Source organism: Cetorhinus maximus, chromosome 10 (genome assembly GCF_964194155.1).
Source record: "Cetorhinus maximus chromosome 10, sCetMax3.hap1.1, whole genome shotgun sequence".
Classification (NCBI taxonomy): Eukaryota; Metazoa; Chordata; class Chondrichthyes; order Lamniformes; family Cetorhinidae; genus Cetorhinus; species Cetorhinus maximus.
The window spans coordinates 131,756,665-131,777,215 of NC_135888.1; the positions used below are offsets into that span (position 1 = coordinate 131,756,665).

The following is a 20,551-nucleotide window of genomic DNA, read 5'->3' on the forward strand; positions in this document are numbered from 1 at the left end:
TATTGCGACAAGGAAGGAAGTGGCACTGGGTCTAGTTTGGGCAAATGAATTAGGGCAAATGACGTAGTTGCAGTGGGAGAGCAACTGGGTAATAGTGATCATAATAGGTTTAATGTAGTTATGGATAGGGTCAAAGAAAACACAAAGGTGAAAATACCCCAACTGGAGGAGAGCCAATCTTGAGAACAGATCTAGACTGGAAGGGCTGACCAGGAAAACAGTAAAATTGCGATGACAGGCCTTTAAGGTGGAGATACTTTGGATATGAAGCAAGCATATTAGCATATGGAAGAAAGGTGGAGCATCCAAAGCTACAACTCCCAGGATGACAAAGAAACAGAGGTTAAAATAAAATAGATAAAGGATGCTTCTGACAAATGTTAAGGAGAGACCTAATAGACATATTGAGAAGTATGGGATTTCTAACAGTTTCTACCTACTTGCTCTGTTTCCCTTGAGAAACCAAAAGTCATAGATTTAAATAATTGGTTAAAAGAACTAGAGGGAAAATGAGAATTTTTTTCACAATGTTGTTACGATCTGGAACCCAGTAGCTAATAGGGTGGTGGTAAGTTTCACAGGCACGTTCAATAGGCAATGGGACATGTACTTGAGGAGACTAGTTTTCAGCATTGTGGGGGAAAGGCTGGGGTGTGGGACTGAACTGGACAGCTCCTTCAACGAGTTGACACAGGCGCGACAGACTGAGTGGCCTCTTCCAGTGCTATAAGACCTTATAATTCCAAACCTTAATATCCTTACATAACAAAAATCAATCTCAGGCTTGCATTTTGTAATATCCCCAGCCTCAACAGCTTTTTGGAGGAGAGAGTTCCAGATTTCCACTACCTTTTGTTTGAAGAAGCATTATTTGACATACCCAGTTCTGATGAAGAGTCATACTAGACTTGAAACGTTAACTCTGTTTCCCTCTGCACAGGTGCTGCCAGACCTGGTGAATATTCCAGCATTTTCTGTTTTTATTTCAGATTTCCAGCATCCGGTATTTTGCTTTTAATTTCCTGACATCACCTCTGAAGGGTTTAGCCCTAATTTTCACGTCACGCCTCTTTGTTCTGAACTGACCCCACCAGGTGAAATATTTATCTCCATCTACCCTATTGGCTCCTTTGACTGTTTTAAAATACTTCATTTGGATCACCCCTCAATATTCTAAACTCAATTCTATACAAGGTTAGTCAATGCAATCTGTCCTCATAATATAACCATTTTAGCCCTGGTATCCTTCTGGTGAACCTGGCCTGTGCCCACTCCAAGGGAGGAGTGCCCAGAACTGATTGTAGTAACTCCAGATGTGATCTTCCAGAGCTTTGTGCAACCATCGAATGACTCCCTCACCCTTAGTAGTCTAGTCCTCTTGAGATAAAGCCCAACTTTCCATTTTGTACCCGTCCACTAACTTGTAGTGATCTCAGTACATGGATGCCTCCACAGTTCCAAGCTTCCTCCGTTTAGAAAATATTTTGATCTATTGTTCTTGGATCCATAGTGGAAGACCTCTCAGTTCCTACACTGAACTCCATCTGCCACAGCTTTGTCCACTTTTTTACTCTATCAATGTCTCTTTGCACCTTTAAGATCCCATCTCCACTACTTGCTATGTTGTGTCTTAATTTAGTGGTTTAAGACGCCCATGGTCAGTTTGCAATGTTCCCACTGCAGTATGGAATTACTCTCTTTGTATCTTTGGGGCTAGTGGAGGCCACAGGGATCAGTGCTGGGGCCTCAATTATTGACAATATATATTAATGACTTAGATGAGGGAAGTGAATGTACTATCGCCAAGTTTGCGGATGACGCAAAAATAAGTGGGAAGGCAAGTGGTGAGGATGACACAAGGAGTCGACAGAGGGATATAGACAGGTTAAGTGAGTGGGCAAAAACTTGGCAGATGGAATATAATGTGGTTAATGTGAGGTTATGCACTTTGTCAGGAAGAATCGAGGAGCTGAATATTATTTAAATGGAGAAAGAATGCAGAAGGCTGCAGCACAGAGGGATTTGGGAGTCCTCGTGCATGAATCCCAAAAAGCTAACATACAAGTTCAACAGGTAATAGGGAAGGCAAATGGAATGTTGGCCTTTATTTCAAAGGGAATGGAGTATAAAAATAGGGAAGTCTTGCTAAAACTATACAAGGCACTAGTTTGACCACACCTAGAATACTGTGAACAGTTTTGGTCCCCTTATCTCAGGAAAGATATACTGGCATTGGAAACAGTCCAGAAAAGGTTCACTAGGTTGATCTCAGGGATGGAGGGATTTTCTTATGAGGAGAGGTTGAGTCAGTCGGGCCTGTACTCATTGGAGTTTAGAAGAATGAGAGGCAAACTAATTGAAACGTATAAGATTCTTAGGGGGCTTGACAGGGTAGATACGGAGAGGTTGTTTCCCCTTGTGGAAGAGTCTAGGACCAGAGGGGGGGGCGTCCATTTAAGACAGAGATGAGGAGGAATTTCTTCTCTGAGGGTAATCAATCTGTGGAATTCATTACCACAGAGGGCTGTAGAGGCTGGGTGGTTAAGTATATTCAAGGCTGAGATAGACAGATTTTTAATCAGTAAGGGAATCAAGGGTTATGGGGAAAAGGCAGGAAAGTGGAGTTGAGCATTATCAGGTCAGCCATGATCTCATGGGAGATGGTGGTGTGGTGGTAATGTCATCCTAGAATAGTAACCCAGAGGCCTTGGCTAACGCTCTGGGGACATGAGTTCAAATTCCACCACGGCAGCTGGTGGAATTTAAATTCAATTAATAAATTTGTGAATATAAAGCTAGTTTCAGTAATGGGGACCATGAAACCATCATCGATTGTTGTAAAAACCCATCTGGTTCATGGAAATCTGCTGTCCTTACCTAGTTTGGCCTACAGAAATGTGGTTGACTCTTAACTGCCCTCTGGAATGGTTTGGCAAGACAGGTAGTTCGAGGGAAATTAAGGATGAGCAGTAAATGCTGGCCTTACAGTGATGCCCACATCCCATGAAAGAGTAAAATAAAATATCTTGTTGAAACCTTTGGTGCTGTACGGCAATCAACTAAGAATGGAACAGACTTCTCATCTGCTAGGATTGACTCATTCAATGTGTAAAATTTTGGGATAAAGAACAAGACATGGTGGATGATGACTGTGGCCTGCTTCGGAGGAACAGGTGACTTTTGAATCTACTTCCAAAGCTCTCCGCCAATGGGGATTTTTCTCACCTCACGCCTGTTGTAAAATAAGAATTTCTATAACATCTTTCATATCTCAGTGCATCCCAAAGTACTTTACAGCTAATGAAGTACATTTGACATGTTGGGGGAGAAGGTGGCACAGCGGTTTTGTTACTGGGCTAGTAATCCAGAGTCCCAGGCTAATGTCCTGCAGACAATGGGTTCAAATACTAACACAGCAGCTGGTGGAATTTAAATTCAATCAATAATCTGGAACTGAAAAGCTAGTCTCAGCAATGGTGACCATGAAACCATTGTCGATTATCGCAAAAACCCATCTGGTTGACTCATGCCCTTTAGGGAAGGAAATCTTGCCCTCCTTACCTGTTCTGGCCTACATGTGACTCCAGACCCACAGCAATGTGGCTGACTCTTAACTGCCCACTGAAATGGTGTGACAGGCCACTCAGTTCAAGGACAATTAGAAATGGGCAACAAATGCTGACCTTGCCAGCGATGCCCACATCCCGTGAAAGAATAAAATTGTCACTTGTAATTTGGGAAACAAGGCACTCAATTTACGCACAGGAAGCTCCCACAAACAGCAACGTGACAATGACTAGATCATCTGTTTCAGCGATGTTGGTTCAGCCATGGGTATTGGTCCCAGGAAGAGCTCCCTTGTTCTTCTTCAAATTATGCCAAGGGACCTTTTACCTGATCTTTTACAGGCAGGACCTCGATTTAAATATTTCATCTGAAAGAAGTGTCTGGGGAGTGGGACTTGAACCTACAGCCTGCTAATTCCACGGTAAGAGAATTGGCCAAGTAATTGAAGGATTAGTTAACAGCTTAATTCGCATTAGGCAATTATCAGGATGGTAGAAGGGAAATGAGATTGTTTTTTTTCCTCTTCAGCAGCTCCGATGTTTTTATGTATCTACGAATGCCACTGAACATGAAAGAACAAGTAACAGTGACTAATAAATTCAGCTCTCTAGTTGTTCAACAAGAACAACTTGTATTTATATAATAACTTTGACACAGTAAAACATCTCGAGCTGCTTCACAGGAACAATTAACCAACAGAATTTGACACCAAACCACCTCGCAAAATATTAGGACAGGTGACCAAAAGCTTGGTCAAAAGGGGTAGGTGTTAAGGAACATTTCAGAAAGAGGGAACCATAGTGCTTTAGGGAGAGGATTCGGGAACTTAGGACCCGGTGACTGGAAGTGCAGTTGCCAATGGTGGAGTGACTAAAATCAAGGTTGCTCAGTAGGCCAGAATTGGAGGGGCATCGATATCATGGGTGTGGGGAAGGGGGAGGTTACGGAGACAGAGAGGGGGGGTGATGGCATGGAGGGGATTGAAAACCAGGATGAGAAACTTAAATATTCAACCGCTTACTGGTGAGGACCACTATCTGATGTCATTACTGAAATGACAGCCATCGTTAGAAAATTAATTTTGAACTTTATTTTATTAAAATGAATGCTCAGGCTGTGTGCATTGCTGGTATTGCCAGCATTTATTGCCCCATCCCTAATTGCCCGTGACAAGGTGAGCAGCTTCCTTGAACTGCTGCAGCCTATGTGGTCTAGGTACGCCCATTGTGCGGTAAGAGCGTGTTGGAGGCAGGTTGAATCGAAGCATTCAAGAGAGAATTAGACCGTTATCTGAAAGGAAAGAGTGTGCGGGGTCACGGGGAGCAGACAGGAGAATGGCACTAAGGGAATTGCTAGTTTGGCGAGCTGGTGCAGACACGATGGGCCGAATGGCTTCCTTCTACCCGGCAACAATTCTGTGATAATGCTGATAGGGAGGGAATTCCAGGATTTTGACCCAGCGACAGTAAAGGGACGGCCGATATATTTCCAGGTCAGGACAATGTGTGATTATGAGGGAACCTTGTCGGCGGTGGTGTTCCCATGCACTTGCTGCCCTGGCCCTTCTAGGTGGGTGCGGCTTTGGGAGGTGCTGTCGAACGAGCCCTTCTAACCTCTTTGAGCAAGTGGGCTTTAAATTCCTTCAAAGAGGCGTCAAACATCGAAACGTAGAAACTAGGAGCAGGAGTAGGTCATTCGGCCCTTCGAACCTGCCCTGCCATTCAATATGATCATGGCTGATCCTCTATCTCAACGCCGTACTCCCGCTCTCTCCCCATACCCCTAGATGCCGTTAGAGTGTAGAAATCTAACTATTTCCTTCTTAAATATATTCAGTGACTTGGCCTCCACAGTCTTCTGTGGTAGAGAATTCCACAGGTTCACCACCCTCTGAGTGAAGAAATTTCTCCTCATCTCAATCCAAAATGGTTTATCCCGTATCCTAAGATTGTGACCCCTTGTTCTAGACCCCTCCCCCAGCCAGAGGAAACATCATCCCTGCATCCAGTCTGTCCAGCCCTGTCAGAATTTTATACATTTCGATGAGATCCCTAAGTGTGATCTCCCAATAAAACAAATTAAATGCATGAGATTTGGTACAGAGCTTTATCACCACATCCTCTCACAGTGAATTGCTTTTTTTGGACAGTAGAATCATAGGGGTTTGTGTTTGCTCACTTGATAACCTACAATTCTTCCTTCCAATGATTTGAAAGGGCATGAAAATTCTAGGCTGTCAGAAACAGAAGCGGAAAGCTCCCAGCCAGGAAAATCATAGCACTCGACACTCCAGAAGGAGGCCATTCGGCCCTCTGCTGGCTCTCTTAATTAGATTTAGTAGGAGTTAAGCTGCAGCATGACGATTGTGTTACTGAACTGGCAATCCAGAGGCCTGGACTAATGATCTCCTGGGACAAGTTAAAATCCTACCATAGCAGCTGGGGAATTTAAATTCAGCTAATTAAATAAATCTGGAGTCAAAATCCAGTATCGGTAATGGTGACCATGCAAGTGCTAGATTATTGCAAAACTCTGAGTGGTTCACCAATGTCCTTTAGGGGAGGAAATCTGCCATTCCTGTCCAGACTGGCCTATATAAATCTGCTGTTCCTGTCCAGACAGGCCTATATAAATCTGCTGTTCCTGTCCAGACAGGCCTATATAAATCTGCCAATTCTATCCAGACAGGCCTATATAAATCTGCTGTTCCTATCCAGACAGGCCTATATAAATCTGCTGTTCCTATCCAGACAGGCCTATATAAATCTGCCATTCCTGTCCAGACAGGCCTATATAAATCTGCCATTCCTGTCCAGACAAGCCTATATAAATCTGCCATTCCTGTCCAGACAGGCCTATATAAATCTGCCATTCCTGTCCAGACAGGCCTATATAAATCTGCCATTCCTGTCCAGACAGGCCTATATAAATCTGCCATTCCTGTCCAGACAGGCTTATATAAATCTGCCATTCCTGTCCAGACAGGCTTATATAAATCTGCTGTTCCTGTCCAGACAGGCCTATATAAATCTGCTGTTCCTGTCCAGACAGGCCTATATAAATCTGCTGTTCCTATCCAGACAGGCCTATATAAATCTGCTGTTCCTGTCCAGACAGGCCCATATAAATCTGCTGTTCCTGTCCAGACAGGCCGATATGTGACTTCAAACTCTCAGCAACGCGGTTGATTCTCACCTGCTCTCTGAAATGCTCAATAAAGCCGCTCAGCTGTATTCAAAAGGCAATTCACCACCACCTTCTCAAATACAATTAGGAATGGACAATCAATGTTTTTTTTCCAGTGATGCCCACATCCTGAAAATGAGCAAAAAAAAAAAATCCCATTCTCCGCTCTCTTAGTTCTTCGCATTTTGAACTTTTCTTCTTCAGTTATCTGTCTACTCGTTAAGTAAACACTGTTTGTGGCCTCTGCAGCTACCACTGCCTCTGCCAAAAAGACTCTGGAAAGGGAATTTCTCCCAATTCAAGAAAGGCTTGCATTTGTCTGGCGCCTTCCATGAACTCAGTTCGTCCCAATGCATTTCACAGCCAATGGAGTGATTTTTTATTTTGTATTGTCACTTGGAGGAATAGAAGCTGAGAATAGTATGGCACAGAGAGAGGCCATTCGGTCTGTCTGGTCTGTGCTGGCTCTTTCGGATGGCAATCCAGTTAGTCCCACTCCCCCAGCCTTGTCCCATACCTCTGCAATATTTTCTTTTTCAAGTATTTATCCAATTCCCTTTTGAAGGTTTCTATTGAATCTGTTCCCACCACTCTCTCACACAGTGCATTCCAAATGCTAACCATGCATTGCATAAAAAAGTTTTTCCTTATGTTGCCCCTGGCTCTTTTATCAATCACTTTAAACCCATGCCCTCTGGTTACTGAACCTTTCAGCCACAGGAAACACTTCATTGGTTTTATCCAAACCGTTTGTGATTTTAAAGACCTCTATCTAGTCCTCTCAGCTTTCTCTGCTCTGCGGAGAACAACCCCAGCGTCTCCAGTCTAACCATGTGACTGTCATACCTCATGTCTGGAACCATCCTAGTAAATCCTTTCTGCACCCACTCCAAAGCCTTCACGTCCTCCCTAAAGTGTGGTGCTCAGAATTGGGCGCAATACTCCAGCTGAGGCTGAACTAGTGCTTGACACAGGTTCAGCATAACATGAAGGAAATACAGCAGCCAAGTTACAAATAGCAAGCTTCCAGTGCAAGCAATACAATGACTAGATAATGGTGGGAGTGTGGGGGTGGGGGAAAGGGGTGGTTCGGCGTCTATGTCCACCCAGAGTTGGCAACCTTACTGGGTTAGGGCGCAAGCTCCTGTGCAGTGTTTCAACCCAGAAACTTCTGACCTGACGGCGAGAATCTGGCTCACCAAGGGGGGGGCAATGCGTGGGGAGTTGCGCTGGATCTGGTTCCCAGGCCGAGTGTTGAGTGTCATTGGGCTGCAATATTGAGCAAATGTGAAAACGCGAGGAGAACGGAGCTGGAGTAAGTGCTGAAAATCCCACCAGGGGTCTCCTTGTTTGTTTTCACGATGCCCCAGGATACCAGGCTACGACAGATTGGAAGAACATCATTAGGACTGTCAAGATGCGGTTACAGTGTTGAAGCCACTGTCAGTTATTTAGAAACTGAACAAGGTTTCTGTGCAGTTATTTGGCTCGCTGTGAATTGTTTTCGTATTCTGTGGGGGGGAGGGGAGGGGAGGGGAGGGGTATGGCAAGGCAGATTGGTTGTGATGCTCAATGTCAACTAATCCTTGCTTCCTTGGTAGAGCTCTCATCTTTAGGAAGAATGCATTCCAACAGTGTCACTCTCTGTAACTATGGCTCTTGATACGGGGTAAGCTGGTGTGGTTGGTTATGTTACTGGTCCAGTAATCCACAGGCCTGGACCAATCCAGAGAATGGAAGCTGGAGAATGTGACTTCAGTTTGGACGGATTGCTGCCACTTTGGCACTCTCTTCACCGACTCCACCCCTCCCCCACTCTCTTCACCGACTCCACCCCTCCCCCACTCTCTTCACCGACTCCACCCCTCCCCCACTCTCTTCACCGACTCCACCCCTCCCCCACTCTCTTCACCGACTCCACCCCTCCCCCACTCTCTTCACCGACTCCACCCCTCCCCCACTCTCTTCACCGACTCCACCCCTCCCCCACTCTCTTCACCGACTCCACCCCTCCCCCACTCTCTTCACCGACTCCACCCTTCCCCCACTCTCTTCACCGACTCCACCCCTCCCCCACTCTCTTCACCGACTCCACCCCTCCCCCACTCTCTTCACCGACTCCACCCCTCCCCCACTCTCTTCACCGACTCCACCCCTCCCCCACTCTCTTCACCGACTCCACCCCTCCCCCACTCTCTTCACCGACTCCACCCCTCCCCCACTCTCTTCACCGACTCCACCCCTCCCCCACTCTCTTCACCGACTCCACCCCTCCCCCACTCTCTTCACCGACTCCACCCCTCCCCCACTCTCTTCACTAACTCCACCCCTCCCCCACTCTCTTCACCGACTCCACCCCTCTCTTCACTAACTCCACCCCTCCCCCACTCTCTTCACTAACTCCACCCCTCCCCCCCTCTCTTCACTAACTCCACCCCTCCCCCACTCTCTTCACCGACTCCACCCCTCCCCCACTCTCTTCACCGACTCCACCCCTCCCCCACTCTCTTCACCGACTCCACCCCTCCCCCACTCTCTTCACCGACTCCACCCCTCCCCCACTCTCTTCACTGACTCCACCCCTCCCCCACTCCCTTCACTCCCTACCACCGCTCTCCACCCCTCCCCCACACACTATCTACCCCTCCTCCACACTCTCTCCACCCCTCCCCCCATTCCCTCTCCACCCCTCCCCCACACACTATCTACCCCTCCTCCACACTCTCTCCACCCCTCCCCCAATTCCCTCTTCACCCCTCCCCCACACACTCCCCACCCCCCTCCACACTCTCTCCTCCGCACCACCATTCTCTCCCCACCTCTCCCTCACTCTCCTCTCTCCCTACCACCACTCTCTCCACCCTCCCCCACTCTCTCCACCCTCCCCCACTCTCTCCACCCCACCCCCATTCCCTCTCCACCCCTCCCCCACACACCCTCCACCCCCCCCCCACACACCCTCCACCCCCCCCTCTACACTCTCTCCTCCGCACCACCATTCTCTCCCCACCTCTCCCCCACTCTCCTCTCTCCCTACCACCACTCTCTCCACCCTCCCCCACTCTCTCCACCCCACCCTCATTCCCTCTCCACCCCTCCCCCACACACCCTCCACCCCCCCTCCACACTCTCTCCTCCGCACCACCATTCTCTCCCCACCTCTCCCCCACTCTCCTCTCTCCCTACCACCACTCTCTCCACCCTCCACCACTCTCTTCACCCCACCCCCATCCTCTCTCCACCCCGCCCCACACTCTCTCCACCGCTCCCGCAAACTGTCACCCTAAGGTGTTCACTAACAGAGCTCAGGTAATTATAAACAGGGGGTTTGAAGTGGGCCAGTCACATGACCGATGCAAACTCACGTAATGCAAATTGTTTTTAAAACTATCAATCCAACTACCGACTAATCATAAGTAAATGGCCCCTTAAAATTTCAGAAGATTGAAATGTTGGTGTGTAACTCTTTTCGAGTTAAAACAATTAACTAAATTAACAAAATAAGGGATAAATCAAGCACAGCCCCTAAGTCAGGTCATCTGAAAAATCAAGGAAGAACTTTAAAGGAAACTTACAAACATTAAACCAAAATGTGATTAAAATGTTGGGGTGTAGATTACTCAGTGAGTTTCGGTTTTCTATGATTGGGTTTTTTTTCTATGTTTGGCAGCTCCAGGACACTGGATATCCCCATGGAGATGTCGCAGGGTTGCTAAGTTCCCTTTACCCGGACCAGTTTATCTACAGAAGAAGTGGAATGAAGGTTAAATTTTCTTGGGCGACAGACCACTTCAGCCCAAGTCTGTTTGACCTGGGTTAGCCTTCTGTGCTGACCGTCTCTATACTGACCGTCTCCGTGCTGACCGTCTCTGTGCTCACCATCTCTATGCTGACCATCTCCGTGCTGACTGTCTCCATGCTGACCGTCTCTGTGCTGACCGTCTCCGTGCTGACTGTCTCTATGCTGACCGTCTCTATGCTGACCGTCTCTATGCTGACCATCTCCATGCTGACCGTCTCTATGCTGACCGTCTCCGTGCTGACCGTCTCTAGGCTGACCGACTCCGTGCTGACTTTCTCCATGCTGACCGTCTCCGTGCTGACTGTCTCTATGCTGACCGTCTCCGTGCTGACCATCTCCGTGCTGACTGTCTCTATGCTGACCATCTCTGCTGACCGTCTCCGTGCTGACCGTCTCCGTGCTGACTGTCTCTATGCTGACCGTCTCTGTGCTGACCGTCTCCGTGCTGACCGTCTCCGTGCTGACTGTCTCCGTGCTGACTGTCTCCATGCTGACCGTCTCTATGCTGACCATCTCCGTGCTGACCGTCTCTATGCTCACTGTCTCTAGGCTGACCATCTCTATGCTGACTGTCTCCGGGCTGACTGTCTCTATGCTGACCGTCTCTGTGTTGGCCGTCTCCGTGCTGACCGTCTACGTGCTGACTGTCTCCGTGCTGACTGTTTCCGTGCTGACCGTCTCTATGCTCACTGTCTCTAGGCTGACTACGTGCTGACTGTCTCCGTGCTGACTGTCTCCGTGCTGACCGTCTCTATGCTCACTGTCTCTAGGCTGACTGTCTCTATGCTGACCATCTCCGTGCTGACTGTCTCTATGCTGACCGTCTCCATGCTGACTGTATCTATGCTGACCATCTCTGTGCTGACCGTCTACGTGCTGACCATCTACGTGCTGACCATCTCCATGCTGACTGTCTCCGTGCTGACCGTCTACGTGCTGACTGTCTCCATGCTGACTGTCTCCATGCTGACCGTCTCTATGCTGACCATCTCCGTGCTGACCGTCTCTATGCTCACTGTCTCTAGGCTGACCATCTCTATGCTGACCGTCTCTAGGCTGACTGTCTCTATGCTGACCATTTCCGTGCTGACTGTCTCTATGCTGACCGTCTCCGTGCTGACTGTCTCTATGCTGACCGTCTCTGTTCTGACCGTCTCCGTGCTGACCATCTCTATGCTGACCATCTCTGTGCTGACCGTCTGCGTGCTGACCATCTACGTGCTGACCGTCTCCGTGCTGACCGTCTCTATGCTGACTGTCTCTATGCTGACCGTCTCCGTGCTGACCGTCTCCGTGCTGACTGTCTCCGTGCTCACCGTCTCTATGCTGACCGTCTCTATGCTGACCATCTCCGTCCTTATGTCCCGAGTTGCTGCTTTGTTTCAGTAAACGAGAAATACCAGACTTGAAGGAATCTGGCACTAGACAGGGGACAGATTAGCTGAAAACCAGACTGTCCAGTATAAACCCGGACAAATGGCCACCCTACTCTATCCTCCCTCCATTTTCTCCCCTCCCCACCATTCTCTCCACCCCATCCTACACTCCTACCATCCCCTCTCCTCACTCTCTCAATCTCCCTGCACCCTTCCCTACCTTCTTCCCACTCCTAAACATTAACTCCTCCCGATCGCCATCTCCTGACTGAGTACCCACTACCCAAATGCACCTCCCCCCCACCCCCTGACTGCCACCCAACATTCTCAATTGCCTCCCGCCCTCTCCCTCCCCTCACCCTCTGTGGACTCAGCCGTGGGCGTCTGCCAGCTGAAACCAGCCAGACTTTGACCAGCGATGCCCCGGCTCAGCAACATTTCAATGGCCCGTGGCCCACGGACAGTTCAAAGGCCTCTCCATTATGACGGCAGCAATTTTAAGCTGGAAGGCTTTGAATATTTTAATCAATGAGGTACGTGGAACGAAATAGGGATCAAAAAAGAGAGATGCAAAAAAAAATGGCGGAGCAAGTTTGAACAAAGCTGTACAGAATCCTCCTGAATGAAGAGAGACCCAGGTTCTTTCTACTACTGAAACCCTCTCAGTCTTTGGAGTATCCCCTCTGCACCCTCTCCAGGACCTTGGACTACTCTCTGCAGCTCTGGTCTGCAGAGCACACAAAATAAAATACCAGATGTTGATGCTCTTATACTCTGTCCTCCACAGGAAGTGACCGAAGCGAATGTCTTAAATTTCTCAAAAGGAAACTAGATGAGTACATGAGAGAAAAGTGAATAGAAAGATATTCTGAAAGGCTGACATGAGGCAGATGGAATGGGAGGAGGCTTGTGCGGAGTATAAATAACAGTATGGACCAGTTGGGCTGAATGGCCTGTTTCTGGGCTGCATATTCGATGTAATTCTATAAAACCTATGAACCCGCCCCCACCCACCCCCAGAAGGAAAGTTGCTTCCTACCTTTAATGATTTAGGCGTGCAGGCATATAGATCATTAAAATGTTTTGGACAGGTATGGAAAATAATCAAAAAGGTTAATGGATTACTTAAACGGAGAACCGCTGCAGAATTCCGAGGTGCAGAGGGATCTAGGTGTTTTCGTGCATGTGTCACAAAAGGTTACAGGTACAGCAAGTAATTAAGGCGGCTAATGGAATGCTATCCTTTATAATGAGAGGAATTGAACGTAAGAGTAAGGATGTTATGCTTCAGTTATACAGGGCATTGGTGAGACCGCATCTCGAATACTGTGTGCAGTTTTGGTCTCCTTAATTAAGGAAGGATGCAATTGCGTTGGGGGTGGTTCAGAGGAGGTTTACTAGATTGATACCTGGAGTGAGCGTGTTGTCTTACGAGGAAAGGTTGGACAGACTGGGCTTGTTTCCACTGGAGTTTAGAAGAGTGAGGGGTGATTTGATTGAAGTATGCAAGATCCTGAACGGCCTTGACAAGGTGGATGTCGAAAGGATGTTTCCTCTTGTGGGTGAGTCCAGAACTAGGGGGGTCACTGTTTTAAAATTAGGGGTCGCCCTTTTAGGACAGAGATGAGGAGAAATTTTTTCTCTCAGAGGGTTGTGCACCTTTGGAACTCTCTGCCTCAGAAGGCAGTGGAAACAGGGTCATTGAATATTTTTAAAGCAGAGGTAGATAGATTCTTGTTATGCAAGGGAATTAAAGGTTATCGGGCATAGAATGGAGTGTAGAGATCGAAGCACAAACAGATCAACCATGATTAGCGGAGCAGGCTCGATGGGCTGAATGGCCTACTTCTGCTCCTATTTCATATGTTTTTTTGTTGGGCTTTCTATCTCCAGGACCGGAATACAAGGCGGGCAGAAGTCATGTTTCAGTTATACAATGTAAGACAACACCTGCAGTACTATGAACAGTTTGGGGTCCCACAGGAAGGGTATATTTAGCCTTGGAGCAGGCGGGGGAGTGCGGAGCGGAGTGCAGCACAGGTTTAAACAATGATACTGGGACTCCAAGGGTTACATTATGAGGAGAGTGCACAAACTAGGTTTGTATTCCCAGGAATTTAGAAGATTAAGGGCTGTTTTCAAGATATTAAGGGAAACAGAGAAGGCATTTCTTCAGGCAGTCTGTCGAGGGTGACTCTCCGGTTCAATGGGTTATGAGATGACTGCTCAGTCCAATGTGTGATCTGCAGACCCTGCCACATACAGGGTGGGTGGTGCTCGAAGGGTTGGGTAGGTGGGCTGTTTGGAGGATTGTTCGCTTCCTCCAATGCCTCCACTTTGTCTCTGCACGTTCCTGACTAAGTCTCTCGGTGTGTTCGGTGCCTTCCCAAGTGAGGCTTCACCGTTTTGGTTGGTCAGAGCCAGGGTCTCCCATGAGTTGGCGGGAAGGTATGACCGCTTCAGGGACGCTCTGAGGACATCCCTAAAGTGTTTCTGCTGTCTTCCTGGGAGTCTCCTGCTACGACCAAATCCCAAGTCAAGCAATTGCTTCAGGAGTCCGGTTTCAGGCATACGATCGACATGTCCCGTCCAGCAGAGCTGGTTTGAGTGATTAGCACCTTGATGCTGGGCAGGTTGGCTTGGGAGAGGATGCTGCTGTTGGGCTGTCTTCAGACCAGTGGAATTCAAGGATCTTGTGAAGACACTACCTGTGGTACTTCTCCAATGCTTTAAGGTGCCTGCTGTTGGTTGTCCAATGCTCCAGATTAAGAGAAACTATTTCCTCTAATTGGTGAGTATAGGACTAAGCAGCATAATCTAAAAATTACATAAGTGAAATTAGGAAACATTTCTCCACACAAAGGGTGGCAGAAGTTTGGAATTCTCTTCTGCAAACAGCAGTTTGGAACAGTGTTCAATTGTTGAATTGTTCTCTGTTTGATTATGTGAGTCTGGTAACTGATCTATGCTCATTGTGCTTGATTAGTTAAGCCTGGGTGTGGACTCGGAGATATGTGGACAGGCACCACTGAAGCTACTAGAAGCCAGAGTTGGGATAAGCATAAGTGCAGACATTTTGTGATTGTAGGGGTATGTTAAAAGCTCTTGTAAATAAATACATTGCACATGTAGAAACTAGTGACATCTCCGCATTGCTGTGAGATATATAAAATAGACAGCAGCTGGGCTAATGTGAATTTTAAAACTGAGAATGATAGATTTTTGTTAACCAAGGGTACGAAGGGATTTGGGCCAAAGGTGGGTAGGTGGAGTCACGGATTAGCTAGGATCTCATTGGAGTGTGGAGAGGCTAAATGGCCTCCTCTGGTCCTACAATTTGTCGATCTGAACATTAATTCTCTCAGCTCCTCTAATCCTCTTTTTGATGTCTGTTATCTTTGCCGTTGTCTCTTACCGATATTGGGGTGCTTTAGGGAACGACAAATCCGAGCTTCTCTCTCCAACTTCTGGTGATCTGAAACAAAAGGGGGAAATTTGATTACTGCCACGTTTTAGATCTCACGACCACTCAGATCTCACGCACGAGCCATCAGTTCCCAGCATAGTGTTGTAAATTTTGACAGCTTTAAACAAAATATGTTTTGGTCAGATCCTCTTTGGTGTTGCTCACAGGTGGTTTAGAGTTCTGGGCCACCATTGTGTTGTTTCAGTGCTAAATCGGACCGAAAGGCCTATCTGACTTAAATTACAGGTGGCAGTCTCAACCCCTGGGCTCAGAACAAAACAGAGTCCCCTTTAGCTCTGAAGAAGGGTCATACAGACTTAAAACGTTAACTCTGTTTCTCTCTCCAGAGATGCAGCCAGACCTGTTGAGATTTTTCAGCATTTTCTGTTTTTATGTTATATATAAGTCTTGTTAATACTGTGGAAATGAATTGTAATAGCTCAAAAACACCCACTAGGAAATAAAGTTATTTGCTTCTCCTAGTTCCCTCACTATAATGTGAATGGATAAAACACTGTCTAGTGTGACTGACTTATAAAGACCTGCAAGTGATCCTGGCCCAACCAGCACTCTTGCACTGAGACTGTTGCTCTCATGTGGAGCCATTAACAGTGGTGCAACATCATACAAGGTGTTAAGTGCAGACAAGGGAGACCATTAGTCCACCATGTACAAGGCACAAGTCAGGAGTGTGATGGAATGCTCTCCACTTGCTTGGATCAGCGCAGCTCCAACAACACTGAAGGAGCTCGACACCATCCATGACAAAGCAGCCCGCTAGATTGGCACCCCATCTACCATCTTTAACATTCACTCCCTCCCTCCACTACCGATACGCAGTGGCAGCCGTGTGTACCATCTACAAGATGCACTGCAGCGACTCATCAAAGTTCCTTTCAAAGCACCTTCCAAACCTGGGACCTCCACCACCTAGAAGGACAAGGGCAGCAGCTGCATGGGAACACCACCGCCTACAAGTCCCCCTCCAAACCATACACCATCTTGAATTGGAAATATATCGTCATATATTTACTGTCGCTGCGTCAAAATTATGGAACGCCCTTCCAAACAGCACTGTGGGTGTACCTACACCATATGGACTGCAGCGACTCAAGAAGGTAGCTCACCACCACCTTCTCAAGGGCAATTAGGAATAGGCAATAAATGCTGGCCCAGCCAGTGACACCCAGATCCCGTGAGCAAATACATTTTTAAAAACTGGCTGCATCTTGTCCTCCATCGAACCCATTTGCCTCGAATTTGAGTGGCAACATCAAACAGAGATTCCATTCCTTTAAGTCTTATGTGAAAAAGGTGAACTGAATCACTATATTTCTTTCTTAGGATGTATATGTTGAAGGCAAGGCCAGCATTTGTTGCCCACACCTAATTGCCCTTGAACTGAGCGGCTTGCTTGGCCATTTCAGAGGGCAGTTAAGAATCAACCACATTGCTGTGGGTCTGGGGTCACATGTAGAATGTCAACTTTCCTTCCTTAAAGGATGTTAGCGACCAGATGGGTTTTTACGACAATCAATGATATTTCATGGTCGCCATTACTGAGACAGCCTTTCAATTCCTGGTTTCATTCACTGAATTTAAGTACTACCAGCTGCTGTAGTGAGGCTTGAACCCATGTCCCCAGAGGATCACTAAGCCATTATGTCACCATCTCCCGACATTTCCCACTGAGAGTGATTTAAAAGAGAAAATTAGAGAAATATGTGAAGGGAAAACATTCCCAGGACTATAATTTTTTAACATGTCAGAGATTCATTTTAATAACATTTATACCGGTTGGAATTAACAGAACAGACAGTATGGTTTTTCAAATAAAGCAAAGTAATTTACATAAAGTTTAAATTGGCCATTTCCATTGGTTGTGAGGAGTGGGTGTGGTACTGATTGGAAATGGCACAGACATGATGGGCTGAAAGGACTCCTTCTGTGATAAATTATAAATTTATTGTCTCATTCCATGAGTGTCAGCCAATTCTGACGATCGACTTGAAGTCATTATTCCTCCTTTAGTGTCACTCTCTTCCTGTTACATTCGTTATATACAATGACAGTAGGAGCACTCGGCATGAATTACAGCTCATGAAACACATTGTTACCGATGCTAGTTGAAAGCTCCTTCAGCCACACGCTACATTGCAGAATCTGGCAAACTGACACTCATTACGCAATGATTTTCAGCATCTCTTACTTCGTTGAAACTCTGCGTTCACCGGGAAGTAAGTAACTGTGGTCCTAATTGGTGACACGAGTGTCTTAGAAAATCCTACAGCACAGAAGGAGGCCATTCGGGCCCAATGTGTGTGTGTCAGCTCTTCGAAAGAGCTATTCAATTAGTCCTACTCCCCTGCTCTTTCCCCAGAGCCCATTAATTTTGTTTCACTTCAAGTATTTATCCAATTCTCTTTTAAAAATTACTGTTGAATCTGCTTCCACTTACAGAATACTGAAAGGCCTGGATAGAGTGGACGTGGGGAAGATGTTTCCATTAGTAGGAGAGACTAGGACCCGAGGGCACAGCCTCAGAGTAAAGGGAAGACCTTTTAGAACAGAGATGAGGAGAAACTTCTTTAGCCAGAGAGTGGTGAATCTATGGAATTCATTGCCGCAGAAGGCTGTGGAGGCCAGGTCACTGAGTGTATTTAAGACCGAGATAGATAGGTTCTTGATTGGTAAGGGGATCAAAAGTTACGGGGAGAAGGCAGGAAAATGGGGTTGAGAAACTTATCAGCCATGATTGAATGGTGGAGCAGACTCGATGGGCCGAATGGCCTAATTTCTGCTCCTATGTCTTATGGTCTTATGGTCCATTTTCCTTTCGAGCAGTGCAATCCTGATCATAACTTGCTGCATAAAAAGTTCTTCTCTTCTCTCTTCCTCCTTTTGCTAATTATCCTAGATCTTCCTCCTCATTTCCTCGTACAAAATCTCTCACAACTTTCATCACCTCTACTAAATTTGCTCCTCACTTTAATTTTCTTTAAATTCATTCACAGGATGTGGGCGTTGCTGGCTGGACCAGCATTTTTATTGCCCATCCCTAGTTGCCCTTGAGAAGGTGGTGGTGAGCTGCCTTCTTGAACCGCTGCAGTCCATGTGGTGTAGGTACACCCATAGTGCTGTTAGGGAGGGAGTTCCAGGATTTTGACCCAGCGACAGTGAAGGAACGGCGATATATTTCCACGTGAGGATGGTGAGTGACTTGGAGGAGAACTTCCAGATGGTGATGTTAACAGGTGTCTGCTGCCCTTGTCCTTCTGTTATGTCATTAACAGTTAACTAACTACAAGTTTGGGTTTTGCAAACGTGCAGATTACAGGAATAAGGAATGACTGAGAGGGGCTGGGGGTGGCGGGGAGGTGATGGCGTAATGGTATTGTCACTGGACTAGTTATCCAGAGACCCAGGGTAATGTCCTGGGGACCCGGGTTCAAATCCCACCACAGCAGATGATGGAATTTGAATTCAATAAAAATCTGGAATTAAAAGTATAATGATGACCATGAAATGATTGTTGTAAAATCCCATCTGGTTCACTAATGTACTTTAGGGACGGAAATCAATTGTCATTACCTGGTCTGGCCTACATGTGACTCTAGACCCACAGCAATGTGGTTGACTCTTGAAATGCCCTCTGAAATGGCCTAGCAACCCACTCAGTTGCATTAAACTGCTACAAAGTCACAAAAAAGGAACAAAACCAGGCCTAGGCACTGAAATGACAACGGCAATATCAGCCCTGTCGACCCTGCAATGTCCTCCTTTCTAACATCTGGGGGCTAATGCCAAAATTGGAAGAGCAACAGCCTGACATAGTCATCCTCACGGAATCATACCTTACAGATCATGTCCCAGATTCCACTATCACCATCCCTGGGAATGTCCTCTCCCACCGGCAGGACAGATCCAGCAGAGGTGGCGGTACAGTGGTATACAGTCAGGAGTGAGTTGCCCTGGGAGTCCTCAATGTCGACTCCAGACCCCATGAAGTCTCATGGCACCAGGTCAAATGTGGGCAAGGAAACCTCCTGCTGATTACCACGTACCGCCCTCCCTCAGCTGATGAATCAGTGCTCCTCCATGTTGAACACCACTTAGAGGAAGCACTGAGGGTGGCAAGGGCACAGAGTGTACTCTGGGTCGGGGACTTCAATGTCCATCACCAAGAGTGGCTCAGTAGCACCACTACTGACCGAGCTGGTCAGCAGCAGCAGAATTGTACTCAACAACAATCTGTAACCTCATGACCTCGCATATCCCCCACTCTACCATTACCATCAAGCCAGGGGATCAACCCTGATTCAATGAAGTATGCAGGAGGGCATGCCAGGCATACCTAAAAATGAGGTGTCAATCTGGTGAAGCTATAACACAGGACTACTTGTGTGCCAAACAGCATAAGCAGCAAGTGACAGGCAGAGTTAAACGAACCCACAACCAACAGATTGGATCTAAGCTCTGCAGTCCTGCCACATCCAGTCGTGAATGGTGGTGGATAATTAAACAACTCACTGGAGGAGGAGGCTCCACAAATATCCCCATCCTCAATGATGGAGGAACCCAGCACAGCAGTGCAAAAGATAAGGCTGAAGCATTTGCTACAATCTTCAGCCAGAAGTGCCAAGTGGATGATCCATCTCACCTCCTCCGGAGGTTCCCAGCATCACAGGTGCCAGTCTTCAGCCAATTCAATTCACTGCATGTGATATCAAGAAATGGCTGAAGGCACTGGATACTGCAAAGGCTATGGGCCCTGACAATATTCCAGCAATAGTACTGAAGACTTGTGCTCCAGAACTTGCCGTGCCCCTAGCCAAGCTGTTCCAGTACAGCTCTAACACTGGCATCTACCCGGCTATGTGGAAAATTGCCCAGGTATGTCCTGTACACAAAAAAGCAGGACAAACCTAACCCGGCCAATTACCGCCCCATCAGTCTGCTCTCCATCATCAGTAAAGCAATGGAAGGGGTCATCAACAGTGCTATCAAGCGGCACTTGTTTAGCAATAACCTGTTCACTGATGCCCAGTTTGGGTTCCACCAGGGCCACTCAGCTCCTGGCCTCAAACATGGACAAAAGAGCTGAACTCCCGAGGTGAGGTGAGAGTGACTGCCCTTGACATCAAGGCAGCATTT

The 20,551-nt window shown here is 47.1% G+C and overlaps 1 protein-coding gene across 1 annotated transcript in view; it reads right to left on the bottom strand.

Moving 5' to 3' along the window:
• LOC144686030 (calcium/calmodulin-dependent protein kinase type II subunit alpha) overlaps nucleotides 1-20,551 on the bottom strand; it is a 226,952-nt gene that overhangs the window by 108,114 nt on the left and 98,287 nt on the right. Inside the window, exon 3 of the mRNA XM_078551175.1 lies at nucleotides 15,347-15,406. Within this exon, the coding sequence (XP_078407301.1) occupies nucleotides 15,347-15,406 (60 nt within the window). The remainder of the gene's footprint in view (nucleotides 1-15,346; nucleotides 15,407-20,551) is intronic.